General features: G+C 45.8%; 1 protein-coding gene across 6 annotated transcripts in view; it reads right to left on the bottom strand.

Annotated features, from left to right (window-relative positions):
* The window catches only part of Dip2a (disco interacting protein 2 homolog A), an 86,671-nt gene that overhangs the window by 25,823 nt on the left and 36,560 nt on the right, over positions 1–24,288 (bottom strand). For all 6 annotated transcript variants that reach the window (XM_028874267.2, XM_028874265.2, XM_028874266.2 and 3 more), the window contains 14 exons: positions 22,447–22,566; positions 20,391–20,588; positions 17,561–17,652; positions 14,142–14,252; positions 12,371–12,494; positions 11,937–12,046; positions 11,432–11,534; positions 9,990–10,054; positions 9,747–9,840; positions 7,554–7,673; positions 5,645–5,759; positions 4,271–4,410; positions 1,079–1,215; positions 102–182 (listed from right to left, as the gene is read on the bottom strand). In XM_028874267.2, coding sequence (XP_028730100.1) covers positions 102–182; positions 1,079–1,215; positions 4,271–4,410; positions 5,645–5,759; positions 7,554–7,673; positions 9,747–9,840; positions 9,990–10,054; positions 11,432–11,534; positions 11,937–12,046; positions 12,371–12,494; positions 14,142–14,252; positions 17,561–17,652; positions 20,391–20,588; positions 22,447–22,566 — 1,610 coding nt within the window. The remainder of the gene's footprint in view (positions 1–101; positions 183–1,078; positions 1,216–4,270; positions 4,411–5,644; positions 5,760–7,553; positions 7,674–9,746; positions 9,841–9,989; positions 10,055–11,431; positions 11,535–11,936; positions 12,047–12,370; positions 12,495–14,141; positions 14,253–17,560; positions 17,653–20,390; positions 20,589–22,446; positions 22,567–24,288) is intronic.

Genomic DNA, 24,288 nt, shown 5'->3' with positions numbered 1-24,288 from the left:
CTGCACAGAAAACCAAGGGCACCAGGGACAAGAGCACATCTGCCATGAAGTGTTCCTTTTCTCCACCAACACCTCTGCCCATCGACAGGGGTCATACTCACAGGCCCAATAAATCCCAGAAGGCCCGTCCTGGTGAAAGGCCGGTCAGACACGGGGACTCCATCCGCAGTGACTGGGACAGTCTGCCAGGACAGGGAAGAGGATGTCAGCAGCAGACAACTCAATGACTACTAGAAAGGGAAGGTCGACAAGCAGTAGAACCCAACAACAGCCAGACCAGGAGTGGCGCATGATTCAAACGTCTCTTGGTGATGAAGCTCAGGGGTGCAGGGTTTTAAAGACAAAACCCACAATTCTATCAGTACTCAAGGGGGAAGGCATCAGCAAGGGAGCTAGAGCAGCCTGGTAGCGTCTGTCTTCTTGCAGAGCTTGGCAGTATTTTCCAAACACTACACGGCAACTGCTTTTATTTATACTTCCTCTTAGTTACTTCAGTTTTGTAGCTTGCACAAACATTAATTGTTTTGGTTAATACATTTGGACCATAGCCTGGGTCATGGACACTTCCAAAAGCACTGCCAAGGTAGATGTGGCTATTGGAAGGCTGAGAACTGCCCAAGCAGATACAGAATAGAGGTAGGAGAAGATGGCACTACCTTAATCATTTCATTAGTCATTTCAAATACCGCAAACCGCCTGCGGCCCAGGGTTTAGTGTTCCATAGAAAAAAGGACTCCCAGGGCACCGTGCCCTTCAGAGCCCATTCTCTCCTCCTGACTGCTCTACCGAGTGGATATACCACCTAAGCAGGACCTGAACAACCCTCGTGTATTTGTATGCCTAGTTCCTGGCAGCACCTGTCCTTACAAGACTCATGAATAACAAGGATCATAATGCGAACCCAGCTGAGGTCCTGTTAAGACCTTCTTGATGGCCATAGCCATCTAGGCCTATGGAGCACATGAATCGCTCGGGTCCCAGCAGCGTCTCGCAGGCCTCCACTCCACCCTGTACCTTTGGGCCCATCAACACTTATGGGATTTGATTTCAAGGTGAAGATCAGGAAAAGGATACAAACCTCAAAGACATTCTTTGTGATTCCAAGCAGTCCATAATATGCTGTCCCAGTTGCAATAGAATTGACACAGATTTCTCCAATTTCGTCAGTTTTACAAAGGTAAGGGGCACCATCTACCTTCACAACACATGCACTAGCTAAACAGAGAAAACGATTCAGTCATCAAGGTATATTTAAATAGACCACTCACAAAAGTTTACTTGCTCATATATTTGTGGGGTGTTTTTTTTTTTTTTTTTTTGTTGTTGTTCGCTTTGTCGTTTTTTTGAGACTGGGTCTCACTATGTACCTCTGGCTGGCCCAGAACTCTCTGGGTAGACCAACACACACACACACACACACACACACACACACACACACACACACACGCAGGAATTCGGGGGGAGGGTCAGAGGTGATTAAACAGTAAACTACATCTATGTAATATGCTCTTGACCCACAGAATCTCATCTTCTCAAGTGTGAGGAGATGAGTATTTATTTCTCAGCCCCACAGTAACAGTCTCAGGTGTGCACAAAGAAAGATTAAAAGTCACAAAACAGCACAAATCACTACACATCCACTTGATGCTGCGGTAGGTACTAATGCTTGGAGGCCAACACAGGGCAGCATCAGTGCTGGTGTAAGACACTGCTGGGTTTGACTATGCCCATAAGTCCATTCAACTAAGCAACAGCCAAATGCTGCAGAAGGGCTCAAACCCCAGGAAGAATGCCAGGAAGAGCATGCACTCATTGTGAGGTAATTTTGTCGGAGGTAAAAAAAAAAAAAAAAAAAAAACCCATCTATTTTGGACTGAAGCTTGTCAAGACACAACATGTTTTAAAGTAAAGCATTCCATCCTGCAAGGAAACTATTAAATCCAGGAAGTAAACAATTCAAAAGCTTCAGAAAATTCCTGAAACTCACCAGATTCACTGGTCCCTCTTTTCCCAAAGCATATACATAATCTGCAGGGACTCAGAAATACACTCTCAGACAAGACAAGCTGCCTAGAAGAGGCTCGGACCACCTGAGCTGCCCAGAGAAGTGAGTAGCTCTCCAAGCTGTCAAACTGCCTGCAGTGTGCAGTGTGCTTCCGGTCGCCAGCTCTTGCCAACAGTCATCTAGGGCCTTTGGTGGCACAACAGTCTCTGCGCCATTTCTGCTCCTGTAACTAGCCCCAGGAAAGCTCACCGGTCCAAAGTTGGACTTTGGTGGTATCCCTACTTTGGTCTGTTATGGTTCCCTATCTGAGGTGAGTAGGCGTGTGTTTGTGCTCCCCCAGGATAGTGTCACATAGACACACCTGACAAACACCTGGTAGCACATGTATAGATGTATAGAAGTATGTGTGTAGATATATGACTGGGGAATGAACAGACACGAGACAGGTTTGCATGGATGATAAAGAAAAATGAGCATAACTCTGAATACTCTTATGTATTCAAAATAAACAGCGAGGATGGGGAGATGGCTGTTAGTACGGTGCATGTCACATAAGCAGGGTGTCCTGAGTTAAATTCCCAAAACCCATGTTAAAAGGCCGTGCGCGGTGACATTTTATGTTCTAGTGTTGGGGAGACAGGGACAGGCGGGTCCTTGAGGTTTGTCCAATCAGAGAACTACAGGCTAATGAGACCCTATCTCTAAATAAGGTTTAGAGTTCCTAAGAAACACACCACTGGAGGTTGTCCTCAGGCCCCATGTACACACGCACATACATGTATACAAGTCAGCATACATATGTATCCTCCTCCGCATATAAAAGTATATACAAAGTATATACCACTCACAATTTGCCCCACAATTTACAACCAACTTGTACTTTGTTATAACAAGTAAAAATCCTTATTCCATTATCTGTTTTGATTTTATTGCTTTGTTGCTGTTGAGACAAGGTGGCCCAGGCAGGCCTCAAACACAAGATTCCTCTGCTTCAGCCTCCTAAACGCTGAGATTACCAATGTCGGCTACCATGCTTTTGAAAGTATTTAACCACAAATTCAAGCATTCTACACGACTAATGTTTCTATGAAGGAGCAGAATTACAGAAAGAAATACAACTCACACGAATTAAAAGATGGAGCTAGAAACTATAATTTAAACTTCTATGTTCATTCCCATCAGGACTCTGCCTACACCCAGGGGCCAGTCTACCTGGAGCATTTCTGTCAAGAGTTTAGCACCTGCCACCTATGAGACAGGTCGAAGCTCAAATCCAGGATGCCAGGCAGCCAGCAGGACACGCACCTCTTGCAGAAGAGGAAAACACTGATGTTGGGGGTGACTGGGTATGAGACATAGCACCCTACCTCTGAAAGTCACCAACAGGGTGCCCTGGTTATCCTGAATTGCCAACTTGACGCAGCCTACAGTCCCCTCAGAGGAGGAGGCTCAACTGAGGAGTCGCCTCTATCAGACCGGTCTGTGGGCATGCCTATGAATGATAAACTGTCTTACTAGTCGATGTAGGAGGGCAGAGCACTGTGGGCGGTACCATTCCTTCAGCAGGTGGTCCTGGGCTGCATAAACAAACTAGCTAAACATAAGCCGGCAAGCAGAGTTCCTCCACAGTTTCTGCTTCAGGCTCCTGCTAGGTTCTCGCCTTGCCTTCCCTCACTGACAGACAGTAGCCTGCAAGTGTAAGCTAAATGGATCCTTTCCTCCTCTAAGCTGCCTTTGGTCAGAATGTGCCATCACGGCATGGGCAAGGAAAGTAGGACAGAGGAGCAGGACACCACCCATGGTAGGAAGAGGGACAGCAGAGCAGCTACCAGGAACTGCAAAGAGAAGTATCTAAGAGCAGTATGATCTACAGCATCCCCTGCTTCCAAGGGTCACTGAAGGCTCATGAGCCAGGCTCTGCCCCTACTCCTCAGTGACGCTTTGTTTCTTTGAGAGGGCCATCCCAACACCCCTTCTCACTGCCCTGCCTCACACCAGGAGGGCCAACTTTTGCAGGAGGAAGATGCGCCTGGGTTTTTTTTTTTTTTTTAACCCGCGGGTATTTCTGGGAAGTCTCTGCATCTCCGGTCACAAGTGTCTGTAACCACCTCCTCGGGGACCTCATCCTCCAGGCACTGAGAGCACCAGCCGTTTCTGAGGCGTCTCTAGGGAGTGCAGTGAACACTCTAACCCACCCGGTGCGCCTGTGCTCTCAGTGGCCTGCCAGTCAGCGCAGGATGAGGAAGCACTCCGATTGTTTCTTACCTCCAGGCATCACCTGGCCGACATCCTGAACAGTGAGGACCGACAGCTTCTCCTCGGTGTCCACTCTGATCACACCGTAGCTCAGGCCATTCATTGACAGGACAGCTTTTCTCGGAGGAGGTCCTCCCAGATCTGGGGGCCTAGAGCACAAGAGCGCCAGCATTGCCTGTTGACAGGGGCTATCACTCCGAGAAAGAGGGCACTGAGGGCCAGCCTCACCCGAGGCACGGCTCCTCACTAGAGCGCCTGCTCTGTGTATGGACCTGTCGGGACAGTGTGTTCGAAAGCTCAAGTGCCTCTCTGCAGCATGTCCCCAACACTCTTCTCACTAGAGGCAGACCCATGACCACAGGGCGAGCGACACTGACTTCAGAGACAGGTCATCGGGGGGTGACTCAATGTCTATCTGATCATCTTGTGACCTTCACGTGGAACCCTAGGGTAGCCAGGGGGCTGGTCCAGGCCATTGTGCCACAATGGGCTGTGGTACTGCGCCTGTGCAGGGCTGGCTTAGACCCAGCATTGTTTTTAGTGCTATTATTAAAATACGGATGCTTAAAACTTACACAATTGTGAGCACATACTACCTTTAAGTTATGAGCACAATGCACACAGGACCAGAGCTGAGGCAATCCTATTACAATGAGTTGAGGGGGAAAACTAACAAAAGGGTCCACAGGCCGTGAGCCTGTGACCTGAGGCCCCACAGAATTGTGCTCAAGGGCAGCAAGAGCAGGTGATTCGTCATCGGGGAAGGAAAGTGCCTTTGTGCCTAGCTGTGGTCTGGCAGCAACATGGCGTGTGCAGGAAATGCAGGAAGGAACCTGAGGCCCAGATCCTAGGGTCCTAGTTATAGATGGGGGTGGGAGGCTCTCAGGGTGACCTCCAACCCCCTCCCTACCCCAAGTTGTAAGAAGTGCTACAAGGGAAATAGCCATGAAAGCAGCTTGGGCCTTCAGAGGTCAGGATGGCAGGATGCTTCTCTTGGCAAGTGAAAGGTCCTTTTCATCAGACCTCCACAGCCGGAAGAACCTCTCTCAGAGTAAGACTGTTGTTCAGTTATAACTTTTACTTATGATCAGGCATGAAACAGCAAGATCTTGACTGGGAAGAAGTGTAAGGAAAATAACACTGAGAGAATCTAGTACTCCAGGCACCTACTACCCAACTCCCAGCATGGACCTAGACTGGTGAAGGGCACGGTACCGCAGCTACACCTTTGCTATCAGAGGGAGACTGGAACGCGGGTGCTACGTCCTTCTTCAGGATGCCCAACAGTTAGAAACGGATCACAAACTTGGGGCCGCGGGTAACTCTGTCATATGTAGAGGACTCGAATGTGAGCTCAGAGGAGACAGCACGCACTTCAGTTACCTGCGGATGGCTACTGTTAGCGCCTCGGGAGAACTGGCACAGGGACAGATGACCTCTGGCCTCAGACCCCTGGACTGGAAGACGTTGAGGAAGGCATCACAGGAAGATATTGACCCTGTGTGAAGCAAAGGAAGTGGAGTGTGAGAGGTAACTGGGGGACCAGTGAGGCGGAGCACAAGGTCTACAAGGTACCACGCTGGCCTGGCAGCCATGCTGAGTCCTGCTCCACATAAGCCTGTTTCAACAAGACCATTGCTACGATTTGACAAAGCAATGCCTTTTAGGGCAGGAGTGATTACCATAAAACACATAAGATCATTTCCAGCTCACCAACAAGAAAGCGTCCGGAAATCTCTGAGAGGAGGCCTGTTTTTAGTGTTGTGTTTGTTACGGAGGTCCTGCCCTCCTGTACCTTTCCTGGACCAGTGGTAAGAACAACTCCCCTGTGCTTCAGGTTCAGGACCAGCACGGAGCCTGCCAAGTAACTGAGCAGCATCTACAGCCCGACAAGGCGGGGCCTGGCACTAGAGGCCCGTCGCACAGCAAGTGCAGCTCCTAGCAGTGGTCTTAGAGATGTGTGAACTACATGCTTCCCTGAGGAGGTCCTGCCTCTCCCGAGGTCCTCTCCTTTGAATAAACTCCTGTCATCCGGGGGTGGTGGGCCTTAACAGAGGGTGTTGGAGATGTGAAAACTTGGCAACAAGGAGGCTCTACCTGTTCAGGGCTCAAATAACTAGAGCCATGGTGACCCTAGGGTTTCGTGATAAACCTCTCTCCACAAGGGTACATATAAGGGAAGGGGGCATCCCTATCCTTAACCCTAACCACCCAGGCTTCACTTCTTCAGGGAGAGAGGTGTCTCCTAAGGAAAGAAGACAACAGATTGTTCCGTGTTCCCGAGACTGGATACAGCATCATGATAGCCCAACAGAAGAGCTGCAAGCTAAGGCCTGTGAAGGGAAAGCTAGCTCTGTGGCCCTTGGGGAACGTGGATGGAGTGAGGAGACAGGACGAAGCTATTAGGGCTAACGATTATCCCCAGAACGAAAATACTGGAGGGAGTGATGTGATCCCTGACTGCAGCGGAGTTCATGAACAGAGAGAGCCAGGGCAGCTGTGGGCTTGAGCAGGAATGAGCAGCCGTGGATGTGGGAGGAGATGCCTTGCTTGTCTCAGGTGGGCACCAAGAGAATGAGAGGCTTTGAGGGGTACTGTGTGCCTGCTCTGCTCTCCTGAAAGATGGGGTACACAGAAGAATGGGGTAACAGATTGGTGCTGCAAAAGAAATCCCTTGTTCAACACGAGTCACTTGAGGCTCCCTTAGAGAACACCAGACCTGGGCCTGAGACAGCCCTGGGCCTAAGAAGCTCACACAGCCACTACAAAAGCAGCTACAGGCAGACTGTTATACACAGGGGGGTCCTTGGTGCTTAGGCAGTAGCCATGAGGCATTCCTCCAGGCCTCAGGGTTAGCCAGAGACATATGGAGGAAGAATAATTGGGTCCCTATGAAGGAAGTTGGGGCTAAGTGTCAAATAAGTGAGAGCTTAACACGAAAAGGCAGGAGGATCGTAGCAAATCAGGGACCCTATTTATAGCATAATCCAGTGATCTCTTAAAAAATGATGACTCTCATTAAAGGTTTTGTCAACTGCATTAAAATTGCTTGTAAATTTAGTGTCTTAATAAATATGTATGAGACCCATCAACATTCATCAACAAGAAACAGCATGTCACAGAACATTATAGGACACTTATGTTTCATTATAAGACCACTTATCAAAGTAGTGATAAAGCTTTAATTTTGGACAACAGGTTCTATTTCAACAGGTTGTTCAGTCCTCCTTGCAAGTCAAGAATCATGGAAGCAAACACCATAAATCCACCCTAGATCCCACAGTCTACTCACATGGATTAGCGCCATCAGCCACAATCAACATGCGCAGAGAGCTCAGACAGACATCCCTCTGACCTCGCTGTGCCAAGAGAGACCAGTGCATATCTCGGGACTTCACCAAGGCAGCCCGGGCTACAAAGAGAAGGGAGTACAGACGTCTCTGTGTCACAAGGGCAGCACCCTCACACTCCAAAATACTGTTGTACTTCATTCTAGGCAGAGGCACACACACAGAGGGCAAAGGACCCGATATATGGATCACACTCTTGGCTATTATCTATAACTATTATCAGTTATCTCATCCATCCCTTATGCCATCCCTTTTCTCCTTAAAACTTAATTTTAAAACATGATTTAGAGGTAATATACTCAGATCCATTTTCCAGCCTTTCATTTGTTAAATTTTTATTTTACATGTATGGGTATTTTGCCTGCATGTATGTCTATGTACCATGTATATGCAGTGCCCACGGAGGCCAGACAAGAGCATAAGATTCCCTGCAACTAAAGTTACAGATAGCTGTGAGCTGCCACCTGGGTGCTGGGAACCAAACCTGGATCCTCAGGAGAAGCAGTTGGTGCTCTTAACCTGAGACATCTCTCCAGCCTCAGCCTTTTAAAACATTAATTTTTATTATTTTGTTACTTTATAAGTATGGGTGTTTTGCCTGCATATGTGTCTGTGTACCACATGTGTGCTTGGTACCCTTGGAGACCAGAAGAGGACATAGGATGCTCTGGAACTGGAGTTACATACAGCTGTGAGCCACCAAGGAGTGGAACCCAAACCCTGGAAAGAGCAGGCAGTGTACTCAACTCCTGAGTCATCTCTCCGTTCCCCAGATGTTTTTAAATTAAAGGTTTCATCTTACTCTTTGAATATTGCCTGTTTTACCTCATGCTGCAGGCTGTCCCTCCCCAAGGTGCTGCCCCAATGCCAGAGCCATCGTGCCACTTAGTCTGCAGGGCTCGGGCAGCCTCCGGGTCAAAAGGGGAAATTAATCTGGATTTGTTTTTAAATTAATTAACTTATTCATTCTTCCCTCATGTATTACATCCCGCAGTTTGCCCTCCCTCCTCTCCTCCCAGTCCCCCTACCACCTGTCCTCTCCCCAAAATTCATTTGCCTTCAGAAAAGAGCAGGCCTCCCAGGGATATCAACCAAATATGACATTAACAAGTTACAACAAGACCAGGCACATACGCTCATATCAAAGCTGGATGATGCAACCCAGTAGGAGGAAAGGGGTCTCAAAAGCAGGCAAAAGAGTCAGAGACAGACCTCACTCCCACCATTAAGAGTCCCACAAGAACGGCAAGCTACAGAACCATAACATGTAGATGACCTAGGTCAGATCCATACAGACTCCCAGATTGTTACTCCAGGCTGTGTGAGCGCCTATGAGCCCTGGTTGGTTGATTCTGTGGGCTGTCCTTGACCCCTCTGGGTCCTAAAATCCTTCCTCCCTCTCTTCCATGGAATTCCACGAGATCCACCTAATGTTTGGCTGTGGGTCTCTGCATCTGCTCCTATCAATTGCTGGATGAGGCCTCTCTGGTGACAATTATGCTAGGCTTTGATGAGCCCGGATTTGAATGGACTGAATCAACCTCAATGAGTGTGCAGAGCCCAGTGAATCCCACTCCCTTCAACCAGGCTTTGTCTTCCTCCATGAAGCAGGATGCAAGACACTCTGTAATAGGAATGCTGATTTGGAGACATGCCTGCAAAGTATATATTGTCACTGGTGCTGACTGGGTACAGAAGGTCAGAATCTTGGCACCTGCTGAGCTCTACTGGAGAGGGACAAAGGGTGCTGGAGTTGTGTAGTCACCATTGGGCAGGAATTCCTGTTTGGTGCTTGGGAGACACTTCAACCACTGGGAAGTGAGAACAGGGCCCAGGCCTCACAGGTGGCCTTCCTCATCCATTCCATCCAAGTGCTGGGATTAAACGCATGTGCCACCATCACCTGGCTGAGTTCCTGTTTTTTTCAGTGATGATCCCAGCTACTTCACTGCAAGTAGCTGTCCAGGCCCTGAGCAGATCTGGCCCAGGATGGCCTACAGAGACATCCCAAGATGGCTCTCCAGCCCACACCTGCAGTTCTGTATGTTGCCTTCATGTTCCCTTAATTACTAAAGAGCAGCTCAGAGAGAATTCTTTAAAAAAAGGTGAGGCAAGTAATGGCAGTTTTCTGCTACCTTTATAGGAGCACACTTTCTGAATCCAGGAGAGTGGGTTGACCTTCATCAGTGCATATGGGATACTGACAACATGCATCCTATTCATGACACTCTGCAAAAAAGAAACGGACCAGCTCAGAGGAAGGCAGGATTAATCTATGCCAGAACAAGCAAACCAAACCCAACAAACTGGCATGCCAGTATGTCACAGGTTTGGCACATGTCCTGTTCCCACCCCAGTCACTAGCAAACAACACTCACTGTTAAGACTCCATGCCACAAACCAGCATCCCTTTTGAAGTCCAGCACATTCGTTAATGTTTCAGCTGAAAGCGGACACAGAAAGTTAAACTGATGAACAGCACTTTTTAAGTTCTGCACACTTCTAGAGCAGTCCCAAGATGAGTACATAACCAGCACATAGGAGCTTAAGGAAACAGACACAGCACTTCCAAACACCATGCACCAGGTAACACCAAGCTATAGTCTGTTCAGACGACTGGAAACACACAGTTCTGGACGGAGTAGAGAACCATGCCAATCTTCCATTCAAAAGCACAAGGAGCACTTCATACAGGAGAAGCTACAGAAAGGTCATTTCACGATTTCACCATTTTGAGTGGCCACCTCTCAGAGTCAAGAGGCAGGATGAGAAACTGCCCTGGACACTCTTATTTCTCAGCTTCCCACCCAGATTCCCCCAACTCTCACCCCACAGCCTACAGTCTTGCATCTTACTTGCACAAAGCAGTGACATGCATGCCAGAAAGACTGTTGCACTATGAATGACAATCTCCCTGTCCTTGTCAGCTGCAGAGCCAAATCAAAGGGGCCATGAATTCAATGACTAGCACTAGAGCTAAAGAACTCATAGGACTTGGTTTTAGAGCTCTGACTTTTAAATGTCATTAAAGTCCTTGAAGCTCTCCTCCAAATCTCTATAAAGTCTTTATAATTATGTCCACAAGCTAACCTTTGAGATTAAGCATCCATATTTTATGTATTTACGTATGCTATTCAATTTTTCTTTCAATTTCAATTTTTTAATGTAAGAAAATGACAATGAGTCCAATTTTAGTTTTTAAAATAATGTATTTCATACTGATTCCCTAAATATATGCAATTATTACCTTCCAATATAAAATAATATTTATTTAAAGTGTTAACAGTAAATTGGGGGCTGCTTCTACTTTAACATAGATGATCTAAGATCATAAAGATTATACATAAGCATTTCCATGCATGATTGCTCAAGCCACAAATACATTTACTAAAAAAGGGAAACATTAGCAGGAAAGGATGTTCCAGGGCAAGTGTTTTCTACTTTTTATAATGCAAAATGCACTGCCCTTCGTGCATCAACAACTGATCCAGCTCATTCTGCAGAAATGAATTGCTGGTGCACAAGACTCACGCTCCATAAAATCAGTGTAAGTATGACTTTATTGAAACTGTCCTAAATGGGGCAGCCTGGGCTCTGTAGAGGGGCACTCACACCACCCCCCCAGCTCTGCAGAAGCCCAGACCTTCTCCCAAGGATGCCAGCAGAAGCTGCACCCCCTGCCTGAGGCAGCTGCATTGAAGTTAACATGCTATGGCCAGGGCGGATGTGCTATGCGCAGCAACAGATCCCGGGGTGAGCCCAGGTATGTCAGCTATCCACGCAGGCAGCGAGAGCCGCCATCCTGAATGGGTGGCCTTACCTTCCATGTAGCCGCAGGCCTGAGTGAGAGCCCGGCACTGTGCCAGCAGGGACGAATGGGACACGGTGACCCCCACCGTGCTGCCTTCTTTGCTGGTTTTATACTGCAGGGTTTCAAGGAAGAAGAAACAGTGACGTCTATTTCTGTGGCCACAGCACACAGAGGCAGCTGAGGACTCTGAAGCAGCAGCAGCTGAAGTCATCCCTCCCCTATTACCACCCAAAGCCCTTCCTAGCCTAGCTCTGAAGGGACCTGAACAGTGCTGGAGGATGACAGTGCACACAGCTGCATCGTAACTGCCTGCGTCCTAGGAAGGACAATGAGGGATGCATTAGGTCAGAGTGAACCTGAAATGACCCAAGTCAGGTTCTGTGGGACACTTTATATACCTGGGGTAGAGGGAAAATAAGAACACTTAGTCTAAAAGGTATTAAGTAGCTATCTTTATAAAAACCAGGCCCAAGCCTGTGAGGGAAATATCTGCACCAAATGAGCATGTCATTACTTCAATGTAGGCAGTCCCGGACCCCGTGTCCTGGGCCAGCGGGTACCAGTCCTTGGGAGGCTTGGTCAGATGCTTCCCATCAATTACCAGCCAGGCGAGGGGGGGCCAACCTATGAGAGCAAACAGGAAGGGGTGAAAGGTGGTCAGAAGGCCTTGCTCCACACATCTGGAACCTGTGCCCAGCATGCACTCACCAGCCCCGGGTGGGGGTGGGGTGGGGGTCAAGGTTTATTTTCATTTCCCTTTACTTAAATAGATAAGCACAGAGCTTAACAGGTGAAGATACTGAATCAGGAAAAGCCTTGAATGAAGCAGCACCTTTGCTAAAGGCCCGCCAGGCTCTGTGGGGTTAGTTTGGGCACAGCGTGCCTAGAAGCCAAGTCAAGTACCAGCCGTAGCCAGAACACAGTCCTCCTGAGACCCGGGAGCCTCACCTTTGAAAGTTGCCACCTCTCCTGTTGGTGCCTTGGGCAGGCCCTTCTGGCAAGCGTCTGTGGTCAGGGCCAGGGTCACCCCACAGCTGCCCAGGAGAAACCCAACCTGCTGGCTGCCTGCGTCCTGTAAGAGACAGAGCAAGGGCAGCAGAAGTGGAGAGCTTGGGGGAGGGAACAGGAGCCACAGCCCGACCACTGGACCTCAGGCTCTCTCTCCCACCCTTCATAAAACTCACACGACAATCCAGTCTTATTATCGGCAGGTTATTCTACTTTCAGGAAAAGAAGACAATTATTTTGAAATTTAGAAGGCCTTCTTTGTTTTATTTATAGTGATAAATGAAGGTCTAGATAGTGGACTAATTTCTTAAAGTTTATTCTTTTGTTGTTGTTGTTGTTGTTGTTTTTCGAGACAGGGTTTTTCTGTGTAGCTTTGGAGCCTGTAGCCCAAGCCCAGGCTGGAACTTGCTCTGTAGCCCAGGCTGGCCTCGAACTCACAGAGATCCGCCTGCCTCTGCCTCCCGAGTGCTGGGATTAAAGGCGTGGGCCACCAGCGCCCGGCTAAAGTTTATTCTTAGAAGTGAAACTTGAGCACATCTTCATTCACTCTAAACACAACAGCAGTTTGTAATGAATCACGTTGAGCACTTACAAACGAGGTCTGCCCTCATCATCGTCACTCTACACAGAAACACTTGCCTTCACTCAGATCTCCTATGCACGTCCCTTAGCAATTCCCATCATCATTTCCTTCAAGCTTAACAAATCTAGAGGCTTTTTCTCTAAGAATCCCTGCATTCAAGTGCATGGTTATCACATTAGAGTCCTGGAGATAAACTGGTCTGTCTTACGTATTTTACTTTTGGGATTCTTGAGCGTTTGTTTTTCACACTGTTCGCGTTGACAACTGCATGAACACAGAAGTAAGTGGATAGAAAAGCTGTTCTGATTTTCTAGAACACATGCCTATTCTGCTCAGCACTTTTCAATAATCCAACTAATAATAATTCGTATCTGAAATGGTGTAGCCATCTAGAGCAACCAAGTCCCTCACATTAACAACCTAGGAGTGAGAAACTGCCTGCCATGCAAGTGAACAAGAACCGCATGAGAACTTCTGTCCCGTTTATTTGACATTATAATTAATTCAATAAATAAAACCCCAGAAAAGTTTGTTGAGTCACAAATTCTGTTCACTGGAGGACAAAACATGCTGTGGATATCGTTCTGTATAAATAAAACACTGATTGGCCAGTGACTAGGCAGGAATTATAGGCGGGACAAGGAGAGAGGAGAATTCTGGGAAGTGGAAGACTGAGTGAGGGAGACACTGCCAGCCCCAGCATGTGAGGATGCCAGTAAGCCACAAGCCACGTGGCAAGGTACAGATTTATAGAAATGGGTTAATTTAAGATATAAGAACAGTTAGCAAGAAGCCTGCCATGGCCATACAGTTTGTAAATAGTATAAGCATCTGTGTGGGTTTTTTTTTGTAAGTGAGCTATTGGACTGCCGGGGCTCAGCAGAATCCGGAGAGAAAACTCCAGCTACAAAAACATTCATGATTTCTTTTGGGAAATTCAGACAGATGATCCCAGCAGAGTGTAGCCGTGTCTGTGGGCAAGCTCCATCTAGCTGCTCTGTAGGGTCCTGGGAGGCCTCATAGATACTTCCTCCTCCATCCCCCCCAGTGTGAAGAGGAAGCTAGTCACACTGCACCTACAGAGAACTGCAGGGACACTGCATCCTGGGCCTGACCCACATCTGTTACCTTTCTGGTCAGTGGTACTTCTATAGGGACAGGAACCAGCTCCGCCAGGAGACACCCATAAAATGCAACCATGAACATTACAGGATCACTATTTGGAAACACAAGTGCCACCTACAAGAGGAAACAACAAAAACTGTGAGATCTCAGGAATGATTGAGACTTTTCATCTTTTAGAATTTCTGCTAATTAGATAATTTATGTTTTGTTTTTCACATTTAGTTCAGAAAGTCTAATTTTGATCAAGAATACATAGAGATAACCTGTCTCAAAAAAATCTAATGTTAGAATTCATTCTTGTCCCTCAAGTTTCCTTATTCATGTAACTGAATAAACAGTTGTAGGTGACAGCTTTTACCACACATGGAACATTTAGAGCTGTAGGTTCAGGCCTTCCAATGCATGCAGACTGAGAGCCAGCTCTAACATCCATTCATACTGACTGCCGCTGTCAATGAACGGTCCCATCATCAGGTTTGGTGGCAAGTGCCTTAACCTACTGAGCCACCTTGCTCGCCCAATTCTTGTATTTTTAAACACTGATTTCCTTGCATTTTATTTTTAAAAATATTTAGGTGTCTATTTTATTTCCTATAATGATATGAATATTTATTTGGGTCCACCATCTCAACTGTCATTAAAAATATACTATCTGGTCAAATTCATACCTACTTATGGAATAAAATATAAAATTTTGTGCAGAACAGTGGTAGTGCACGCCTTTAATCCCAGCACTTAGAGGCAGAGGCAGGGGGATTTCTTTGAGTTCAAGGCCAGATTATCTACAGAGCAAGTTGCCAGGAGAGCCAGTGTGCTACACCCCCCAAAAACAAAGACACACACACACACACACACACACACACACACACACACACACACACACACAAAATGCAAGACCCAAATAAGGTAACTGGTCTTGTAATCCTAAGTAATAAGCTAGAATAGTACTTAATTGAGAGCCTTTAAGAAGATAAGCAGTGACTTACCTTAACCCTCAACTTCTAAGACAAAATTTAAGCTATGTCTATTTACCTTCATTCTATACTTCCAGTTTACAAGCTGCCTATCTAACAGGTTTGTTGAAAAGAAAACCCTCTCCTTCTAAAGATGATTTAATAGTGGTTGCCTCAACTATAATTGTGAGACAAGCTATTTGGTACAGAAAAAGGTGTTTTATAAAATCTACTATGCAGAGATGTTTTTATGCACTTCATAAGGTTCATATCACAGGAGCTTGACTTTACCAGCTGAATGGTAATGGTCACCATGACCTTGAACTTTTCTTTTCTTTTTTTTTTAAATATTTATTTATTATGTATACAGTGTTCTGTCTGCATGTGTCCCTGCAGGCCAGAAGAGGGCACCAGATATCATTACAGATGGTTGTGAGCCACCATGTGGTTGCTGGGAATTGAACTCAGGACCTTTGGAAGAACAGTCTGTGCTCTTAACCACTGAGCCATCTCTCCAGCCCCCGAACTTTTCATTATAACCCTCTCTGTACAGACTCTCTTGCAAGTCAAGAGAGTATCTGGAAGCCTTTGTCCCTGTAGGAATAGATAAATAAACTGGGGGCTGGGGAGATGCCCCCATTGGTAAAGTGTATGCCACACAAGAATAAGGACCTGAGCTTGATCACCAGAGCCCACCTCTTAAAAAGCCAGGTTCAGTGGTGTGTGCCTGTAATCCCAGCAGTTGGAGGTAGAGAGAGTGGATCCCTGGGGCTCGGTGGCCAGTGAGAGACCCTGCCTAGAAATACAAGGTAAAGAGCTCCTTGGGGAATAACACCTGAGGCTGTACTCTGTCCTCTACATGAATGTGCACACACGTTCTGCAAATCTTCAAAGCTGTTTGGAAATGGAAGTGCAGGCTAAAAGTCCTATCTCCTGGGGATTGCTGAAGTACTTCCTCCAGTGTCACTACTGAGAAGTCCCAAAACCACCAGGAGGACTAGTTCTGTACACACGTTATTCTCTATTCCCGCCCCAAACTCTGAGATTCTTCTCCGTGTCCCTGAGCTTACACAGCTCTGGTGTAGGCTCTGGAGTGGGTCTGCACATGCACCAGGGGCTGGGTGCAGACCTTATTCTGCCACCGCTGCAGTCAGGCGGCTCTGCTTTCTGCTCCGTCTCTTTTCCGGATTCACAGTGTCTGTCAGGTGCTGCGCCTTGAACGAGTCTAGACTTCGGTCCTGTTTCTCTTTCTATTCTTTCTGTGAATGTTTCTCTCTCCTGCTCCCACCTCTCTCGTCCCCTCTCCCTCTCTCCCTCGATCATTCGTTAAAAGATTATTTATTTTTATTCTATGTGTATGAATGTTTTGCCTGCATATATGTATAAGTGCACCAGACCCCTGGAACTGGAGTTACAAACCATTATGAGCCACCACGTGGGTGCTGGGAACTAAACCCAGGTCCTCTGGAAAAGCAAGTGCTCTTTACCACTGAGCTGTCATTTCTCAAGCCCTTTATTTGGTTCCTAAGACAGAGCATCACTCTGTAAACCAGGCCAACCTGGAGTTCAAAGTCTCCCACCTCTTTAGTGCTGGGACAGCAGGCATGCCCCGGGCCCAGTTCTCTTTCTGCTTCTTCGTCTTTCTTTCTTTTTTCTTTTTTCTTTTTTGGTTTTTCGAGACAGGGTTTCTCTGTGTAGCTTTGCACCTTTCCTGGATCTCACTCTGTAGACCAGGCTAGCCTCGAACTCACAAAGATTCACCTGCCTCTGCCTCCCAAGTGCTGGGATTAAAGGCGTGCGCCACCACCGCCTGGCGTTCTTCGTCTGTCTAAGAGGAATCCTTTTTCTAAGTTATGAAACATTTTCATTTCGTCGTATCTCAGGGGTCATTAATGTTTAGGACCTTGTTTTCTGGGCCCATTTCTCTACTTTCCTCCTTCCTTTCACATTCATCCTACCCTCTCTTTGTCTCTGAGCTGTTTTATACAGAAGCTCATCCAAGCTTCTCGTGGGATGGAATCACACAAAAGACTGAAACACTGAAAGCGCCTTGGAATCCGCAGTGATCTTGTGAAGCCGACACTTTCCTGTTGGACAGCTTGTTAGGAGGACACCCCACCTTCATCATCTTCTCTCACCTTCTATCCTGACCTCCTAGTAACTCAGGGGTCAGCCCTGTTCAGCCTCCCTGAAGCAGTTCAATGCACCAGAGCTTCCTACAATAATAGCAATCCTCCGTCTTGGCTCCACAGTTCAGCCACGTGTGCCTGGCCGCCGAGTCCTTGGTGTGTCGTCACTTAACTTTTATCACAATTTTTTTCATATCAAGCATTTCCCCCATTTTTAACGTTAAACCTCCTGTGTTAAAACTGTAATTCTAAACAACTGATAGAACATCAATTTCAATAAGATACACATTTAGTTCTCTATTTTGACTCAATCCAATAAAGTTGCATTCTAGCTACTTACTCTGTCTCCAGGTTTAAGTAGAGGTTCATTCTTACTAGTCAGCTTATTAAGTAGAGTATAAGCTAATTTTAAACTCCGACTCCAAAGTTTGCCTAAAATAAAACAAAAGTAACAAGCAATGTTAGGTTGTAAGAAACTAACAGTTAACATGTAATGTTGTGAGCACATGTCCTATAACATACCATTTCCCTATTGGCAGATTCAGTCTCCAACTATTAACTATTCAGTACAATATTGCCAGGGACATCACAGCTTTCTCTCAAACAACAACCTCAATTTATTTTTATTTATACAAATGGGATTTTATTACAAAAATCAGTCAACAAAAAGGCCACACACTATATATATATATATACATGTGCATATGTCACACATGTAGAGTATGTATAATTTCTAAGGAACAAGATCATATATCACATTGCTTTTTCCAACTAACGCTACACTGTGGATGCAATCTTACAATTTTAAATGCTCATTAATGACATCATGCAAGTGGAATACATTCAAGAGATGAGTTATATCATCTTCTCTACAGTTTGCTTAGGAGAACCCTTGATACTAGAATAGGACATCTGCCCAGGACCACGGTGCCCATCATGGTGGGCAGTTGCCATGTTCAGCACCCAACCCTGATGAGTTGTCAAAAATAAAAAGCTTCACTGAGAAAGAAGAGAGAGAGACAGAGACAGAGACAGAGAGACAGAGACAGAGACAGAGGTGAAGCGAGCAGGGTGTGTCTGTGTAGAAAGGCAGGAGTAATGATGGGTAGAAATCTCAGGGTCCATTGCTAACACCCACAGTAGCTTCAACTTCACTGTATGCATTATATCAAAGAAGAAATGCAGACGCCATGTTCTTTTTCTGAATGAATGCTCGTATGTAAATAACACTAAAGTAGGTGCTCTGCTGACATGTATGAACTGTGAGACCTGAGAAATCAATAAAAAAAAACTAAACTCCAAACATGGTTTTAGCCTGCTTTAAAAGATCAATTCAGAATGTTAGCAATACATACACGTTTCCCAGCTGAATCTAGCTGTCATAAATAATGCTTCATGATCAAGTCAGTTTTACCCCAAGAATACAGTCTGAGACTATCAACATAATTTGCCATGTTAACAGAACAAAAATGATAAATGAAGTAATAATTTCAAAAGGTGGATGAAAATTAATAGTCATTCACAATTTTAAATGACTATAAAAGATTTAAGTCCTTCTTAAAGGAGGAATGAAAGGAAACAAACTTCCTTAATGTGGTAAGGGTATCACTAAAACCAGACAGGAGCTAGCACAGTCAGGGTAGATACTAACGACCTTCCTCTGAAAGTAGAGGCAGGGCAGGGGCATCTGCCTTCAACAGCAGACTGAAAACTTCAGCCAGAGCAGTGAGGAGGGAGAAAAGGTAAGATAATTGGAAACGAAACTGTTGTTTGTGATGCTATGGCTATGTACTTCATGGATCTTGTATAATTCAGCAAGACTGCCAGACTTATCAACACACAAACACCACTCAATTTTTAAAGACAGAACAAAAGTTACAGTACTATTTAAATATTTAAGACTTAAGTGTCGCAAGAAACATAAAAGACTCTCTATGGAAAATTATAAATCAGGGGACAGCAAAATGGTTCAGTGGGTAAAGGCACTTGTCGCCCAATCTGACAACCCAAGTTCAATCCCTACAACCCGCATGGTGGAAAGAAATGACTTCCACAAGTGGCCCTCAGTCCTCCATGTGGATACCATGGGAAGCCTCTGCATGCTTGTACACACACATTTAAAAAAAAATAAACTATAACACATTATTGATGACAAAGTCTCAAAAACGCAAAGGTGTTAATTCTCAAAAAGATGCAAAACAATGCCCATCAAGATCTCAGATTCAGAGATGCCCAACAAGCTACTTCTAAAATGGACTATGAAATACAGAATGCCAACAGCTAAGACACTCTCTAAGAAAAGAGAGGAAGACTCTAAGGTGTCAAAACTTGTTATAGAAAGCTATGACATCAAGAGTGTGGTCAGGCCAGGTGTGGGTGGCGCACATCTTTAATCCCAGCACTCAAGAGGCAGAGGCAGGTGGATCACATGAATTCAAGGCCAGCCTGGTTTACAGAGAGTTCCAGGTCAGCTTGAGCTACATAGTATGGCTCCATCTCAAAAGCAAAGACAAACAAAAAAGAAAGTCTGTCATCTGGACGGATTTTTCTGCTTTATAACGTGCACCAAGTATCATGTCTATTATGGCACATACATGTGGTGATATTTTATTTGTGCTCTAACAAATAAAACTTATCTGGGGATCAGAAGACAGAGCCAGCCACTAGATTAGACATAAAGGCCAGTGATGGCACACATCCATAATCCTATCACTTGGGAGGCAGAGATCCATCTGCATCTCTGTGAGTTCAAGGCCACACTGGAAACAGAGCCAGGCGTGGTGGCACACACCTTTAATCCCAGCATTTGAGATCTCATGTCTTTGCTTAGGAAAGACACAGGCCTTTAATCCCAGGAGTGATGGCAGGAAGCAGAAAGGTATATAAGGTGTGAGGACCAGAAGCTAGAGGCTTTTAGCAGCAGTTCAAGTGAGACCCTCAGGGGTGAGGATTCAGAGGCCTTCAGTCTGAGGATGTGTGGAAACAGGATCAGCTGAGGTGTTCACGAGGTGAGGTTGGCTGCGGCTTGTTCTATTCCTCTGATCTCTCAGCTTTCACCCCAGTATCTGGCACCAGGTTTTTCCCATTAATAAGACCTTTTCAGATTCGTGTTACACATGAACAACGGTGCGAGGCAAACAGGACCCGCGATGCTTTCCGCTGATACTTGCCATAGGTGAGGGTGCAGGTGGCTTTCCCCGCTGTATCCAAGGCCGTCAGGCAGGGGGCTTTGGGCTGCGTGGTGCCCCAGAGCTGCAGTGCAGCCAGCAGAGATGACGGCCCAGAAGTGCCCACCGACAGAGGCTCTCCCTTCAGCACAGCCATCTGATCTCCCTCAGGCTTGGGCTGATTTGGATCTGGTTGCTGAACTATAAAGCAACATCAAGATTTTAAACCCGACACTTCAGAGTACTGTGTGCACATCTGTTTACTAACGACTGTACTTTGTGATTTCACTTTGTGATCAAATTTATTAAAAAAGTGACAAGAATCTGCTCAGATTTTATTTTCCATCATTGTAGTCACAGACAAATTAATCAAAGGACTAAAGGAAAGTCAGTTACAGACAATAATTTGGAGACAGAAACTACTCACCATTCTATTAACCACAACCTCTTATGATAAAGCTGACCACAGAATAGCATGTCTGCTTTCCTCCCTTGGGGATACACTGTGGCATGGTGCCCCCTCCCAGCTCCAAAGCAGGGGCAGGCAGGCCTTAGAGCCTCAGAAACAGGTCCTAGAGACTGGCTTACTTAGGATCAAGTGAACATAACCACCTCCGCAGTCCGATATCAAAACCACCAGCATTGGGGGCTAGAGAGACCACTAGATGGTTAAGAATATTGTTGCTCTTAAGTCTCAGAATCCATTAACTCCAGTTCCAGGGAATCAGGTGCCCTCTACTGACCTCCACAGGCACCAACCACACACATGGTACATAAACATACATGCAGGCAAAACATTCACACGTAACATAAAATGAATAAGCTTAATAATTAATAATTTAAAAAACATTAGCATTATTTGAGAGAACATGGGAGTTTATTTATAGGGGTTATGCAAACAAGTCTGCCCTAGTGTTCAATAAAACTGTTCTTGGGCACAGCTTAGTGGTAGAGAATTTAGCTACATGTGTGAGGCCCTGGGTTCAATTTCCAAGCCCAGACTGGGGGTAGGGGAGGACTTCTCTCTTCCAATAGCTCTGAGGTAAGAGAAAAAGAAAAACTGCAGGCTGAGCATGGTGGCATCCACGCGCAACTCCAGCTCTGGAAAGGCTGGGATAGGCAGGAAGATTGTAACGTTAAAGCCAGCTCAGGCGGGGGCGAGCCCTCTGCCCCCAAAGATGGAAATATTGCTTTAGGAAGCATACATACTGTGAACTCTGAACTTAAAAGGCACTGTCTAGTTTTAAAGGATAACCAGGTCCTAAAAAACAGAGTTCATCTTCAGGCGTGGAGGAGATGCCCATAGTGACAATACTGCACAGAGCAAGGTAGCGAGGGTCAGTTGTACAGTGACTGCTGCCTGCAGCACACACACACACACAGACACACAGACACACACACAGACACACACAGACACAGACACACACACACACACACAGACACACACACACAGACACACACACATACACATACATATATATACACCCACACAGACACTGAGAGAAAGAGACAGACACACACACAGGCACACACACATACATACATACATACATACATACACAGGCTTATTTCTGTGCTCTATAGGCTTTCTCTTACTTTTGCTAGTTTTCTTTTTGAGAAAATAAATCTATATTCTTTCTTTTCTAAATATGTACTCATTTATAAATGAGGGGATAACATTTGGAAAGGAAATCAAAGGTAAGTTAAAAATCAAATGCTTTAAAGCCACAGGATAACAAGTAGTTCGGATTTAAAGTTTAAATCATCTGAAGGAGAAGTTAAAGTAATCTAAATTCAATGAAACACTGGCAGTATTTTTATGAGGCGCTAACCACTGGACTGGACGCACAGAGGAACGCTAAGTCACTTTACTATGAGTCAGAAGTTTCCTACCTGCTTGTGTACAGGAAGTAGTCAGTGTGGCTCCACACTCACATGGTGACCAGTATTTTACGCTATCACAACATGGAGTGACTCCCATGAAATGCACAGCTGCCTGTTTCCAGACTTGTTGGCCACAATATCCGAAAACACGGAAGACCAAGTCAGAGAACTCTACCTTCCAATAACTCCTCAAAATCATCCACAAAGAACTCCTTCAGGGGAGGGCGCTTGGGCCTCTTCAGGGTGTTCAGCAGCTGCTGGATTTTGGAGGACACTCTGCTGTTCACGGGCACGCCTGTCAAGGGAAGAGCAGAGAGGGACTGAAGCTGTGGCCTGGCACACCCATGGGAGCATGCACTGGGTCTAAGTGCAGCAGACCTGAAATCCAGCCGGGTGCTGGCCGACCAGTCACTGCGGACTGTACTAACCCATCTGACAAGCATACACTGACTGCCTCTCAGGAAACAGGATCTGTTAGGAGCTAGCAGCTTACAAAGAAATCCAGAAATCCTGGGGGGAGGAAGGTAACTCTAGGATCCTTTCAGAGCACACGAGGTCAAACTCGTTGCATGGTCTTAATAGAATATAATCTATAGATACTAGAGAAATGGCTGCTCTTCCAGAGGACCCGGGTTCAAGTCCCAGCACCCACATGGCAACTTAAAACCAATCCCAGAGGATCCAATACCCTCTTCTGGCCTCTGTGGGCACTGCATGCACGTGGTGCACAGACATTCATTAAGAAAAAAATAATAAAGAAATAAAATCTCAAAAAAAATTCTTTAAAAGAGAATATAATCTATTTTTCCTGCTCTTCCATGGAGGTCACAGGTGTGACAGCAACAGACACATATAAGTCAGATATGGGAGCTTAGAAGCTTCTGCCAGCCAGACACATGCACAAGACACAATGAATGTCTACTGTGGCAGAGATCCATCCTTTATAAGCATAAGCGATTTATGTCAACATGCAATGAATTTAGTATTTTTTAACTTTTTCAAATTAAGCTCGGCATGGTGACACATGCCTTTTAATCCCAGCACTTGGGAGGCAGAGGCAGATGGATCTCTGTGAATTTAAGGTCGGCCTGATCTTCATAGGGAGTTCCAGGCCAGCTGTGGCCTCATAGTAAAACACTATCTCAGAAGGAAAGGAGGTAAGTAGGTAGGAAGGGAGGGAGGGATAAAAGGAGGAAAGGAGGGATGGAGGGACAAAGAAAAGGAAAGAAGAGAACAGAGAAGAGAGGAGAAAAAAGATGATTTCAACTTAACTGTGGAGGTGGCTCCACAGTTAAGAGCACTGGCTGTTTTCCAAAGGACCCAGGTTCAATTCCCAGCACCTACATGGCAGTTCACAACCATCTGCAATTCCATTCTCAGGGGATCTGAGGCCCCTTTCTGGCCTCTGTGTGTACCAGGCACACATATAAGTACATATCAAATCTATCCTATTTCCCTCCAATATCTTCCCTAACTCTCCATCACTGCTTTTTCTTCCCAACTTCATAAGCTTTTTTCTTTTTTAAAAACTCACTGAGTCACTGAATGGTGGTGGCACACGCCTTTAATCCCAGCACTTGGGAGGCAGAGGCAGGCGGATCTCTGTAAGTTCGAGGCCAGCCTGGTCTACAGAGTGAGATCCAGGACAGCCAGGACTACACAGAGAAACTCTGTCTCAAAAAACAACCAAAAACCCCAACAACAACAACAACAGCCATCTGATCATATCTGTGAGGGCTTATTTCTGAGTTTTCTGTTCTACTCCATGGATGTACAGACTTGTCTTCATGCCAGTCTACACAGCTGACCACTCCTGCCCCGTAATACATTTTAGAAACATGAGCATCTTCAGCTTCATTCTCCATTTTCAAGATCATTATGACCATCTAAGGTCCCTATGAATTTATAGATTGCTTTGAGTAATCTTAATTTAACTTAATATAATTTGAACCCGACCTACCTGTGATGGCTGTGTGTCTTGCTACTTCATTGATGCCATTTATTAATTTTATTTCTG

This window comes from Peromyscus leucopus, chromosome 16_21 (assembly GCF_004664715.2).
Source record: "Peromyscus leucopus breed LL Stock chromosome 16_21, UCI_PerLeu_2.1, whole genome shotgun sequence".
NCBI classification, from domain to species: domain Eukaryota; kingdom Metazoa; phylum Chordata; class Mammalia; order Rodentia; family Cricetidae; genus Peromyscus; species Peromyscus leucopus.
The sequence above is the reverse complement of the archived record's forward strand: the minus strand, read 5'-3'. Positions and strand labels throughout refer to the sequence as shown.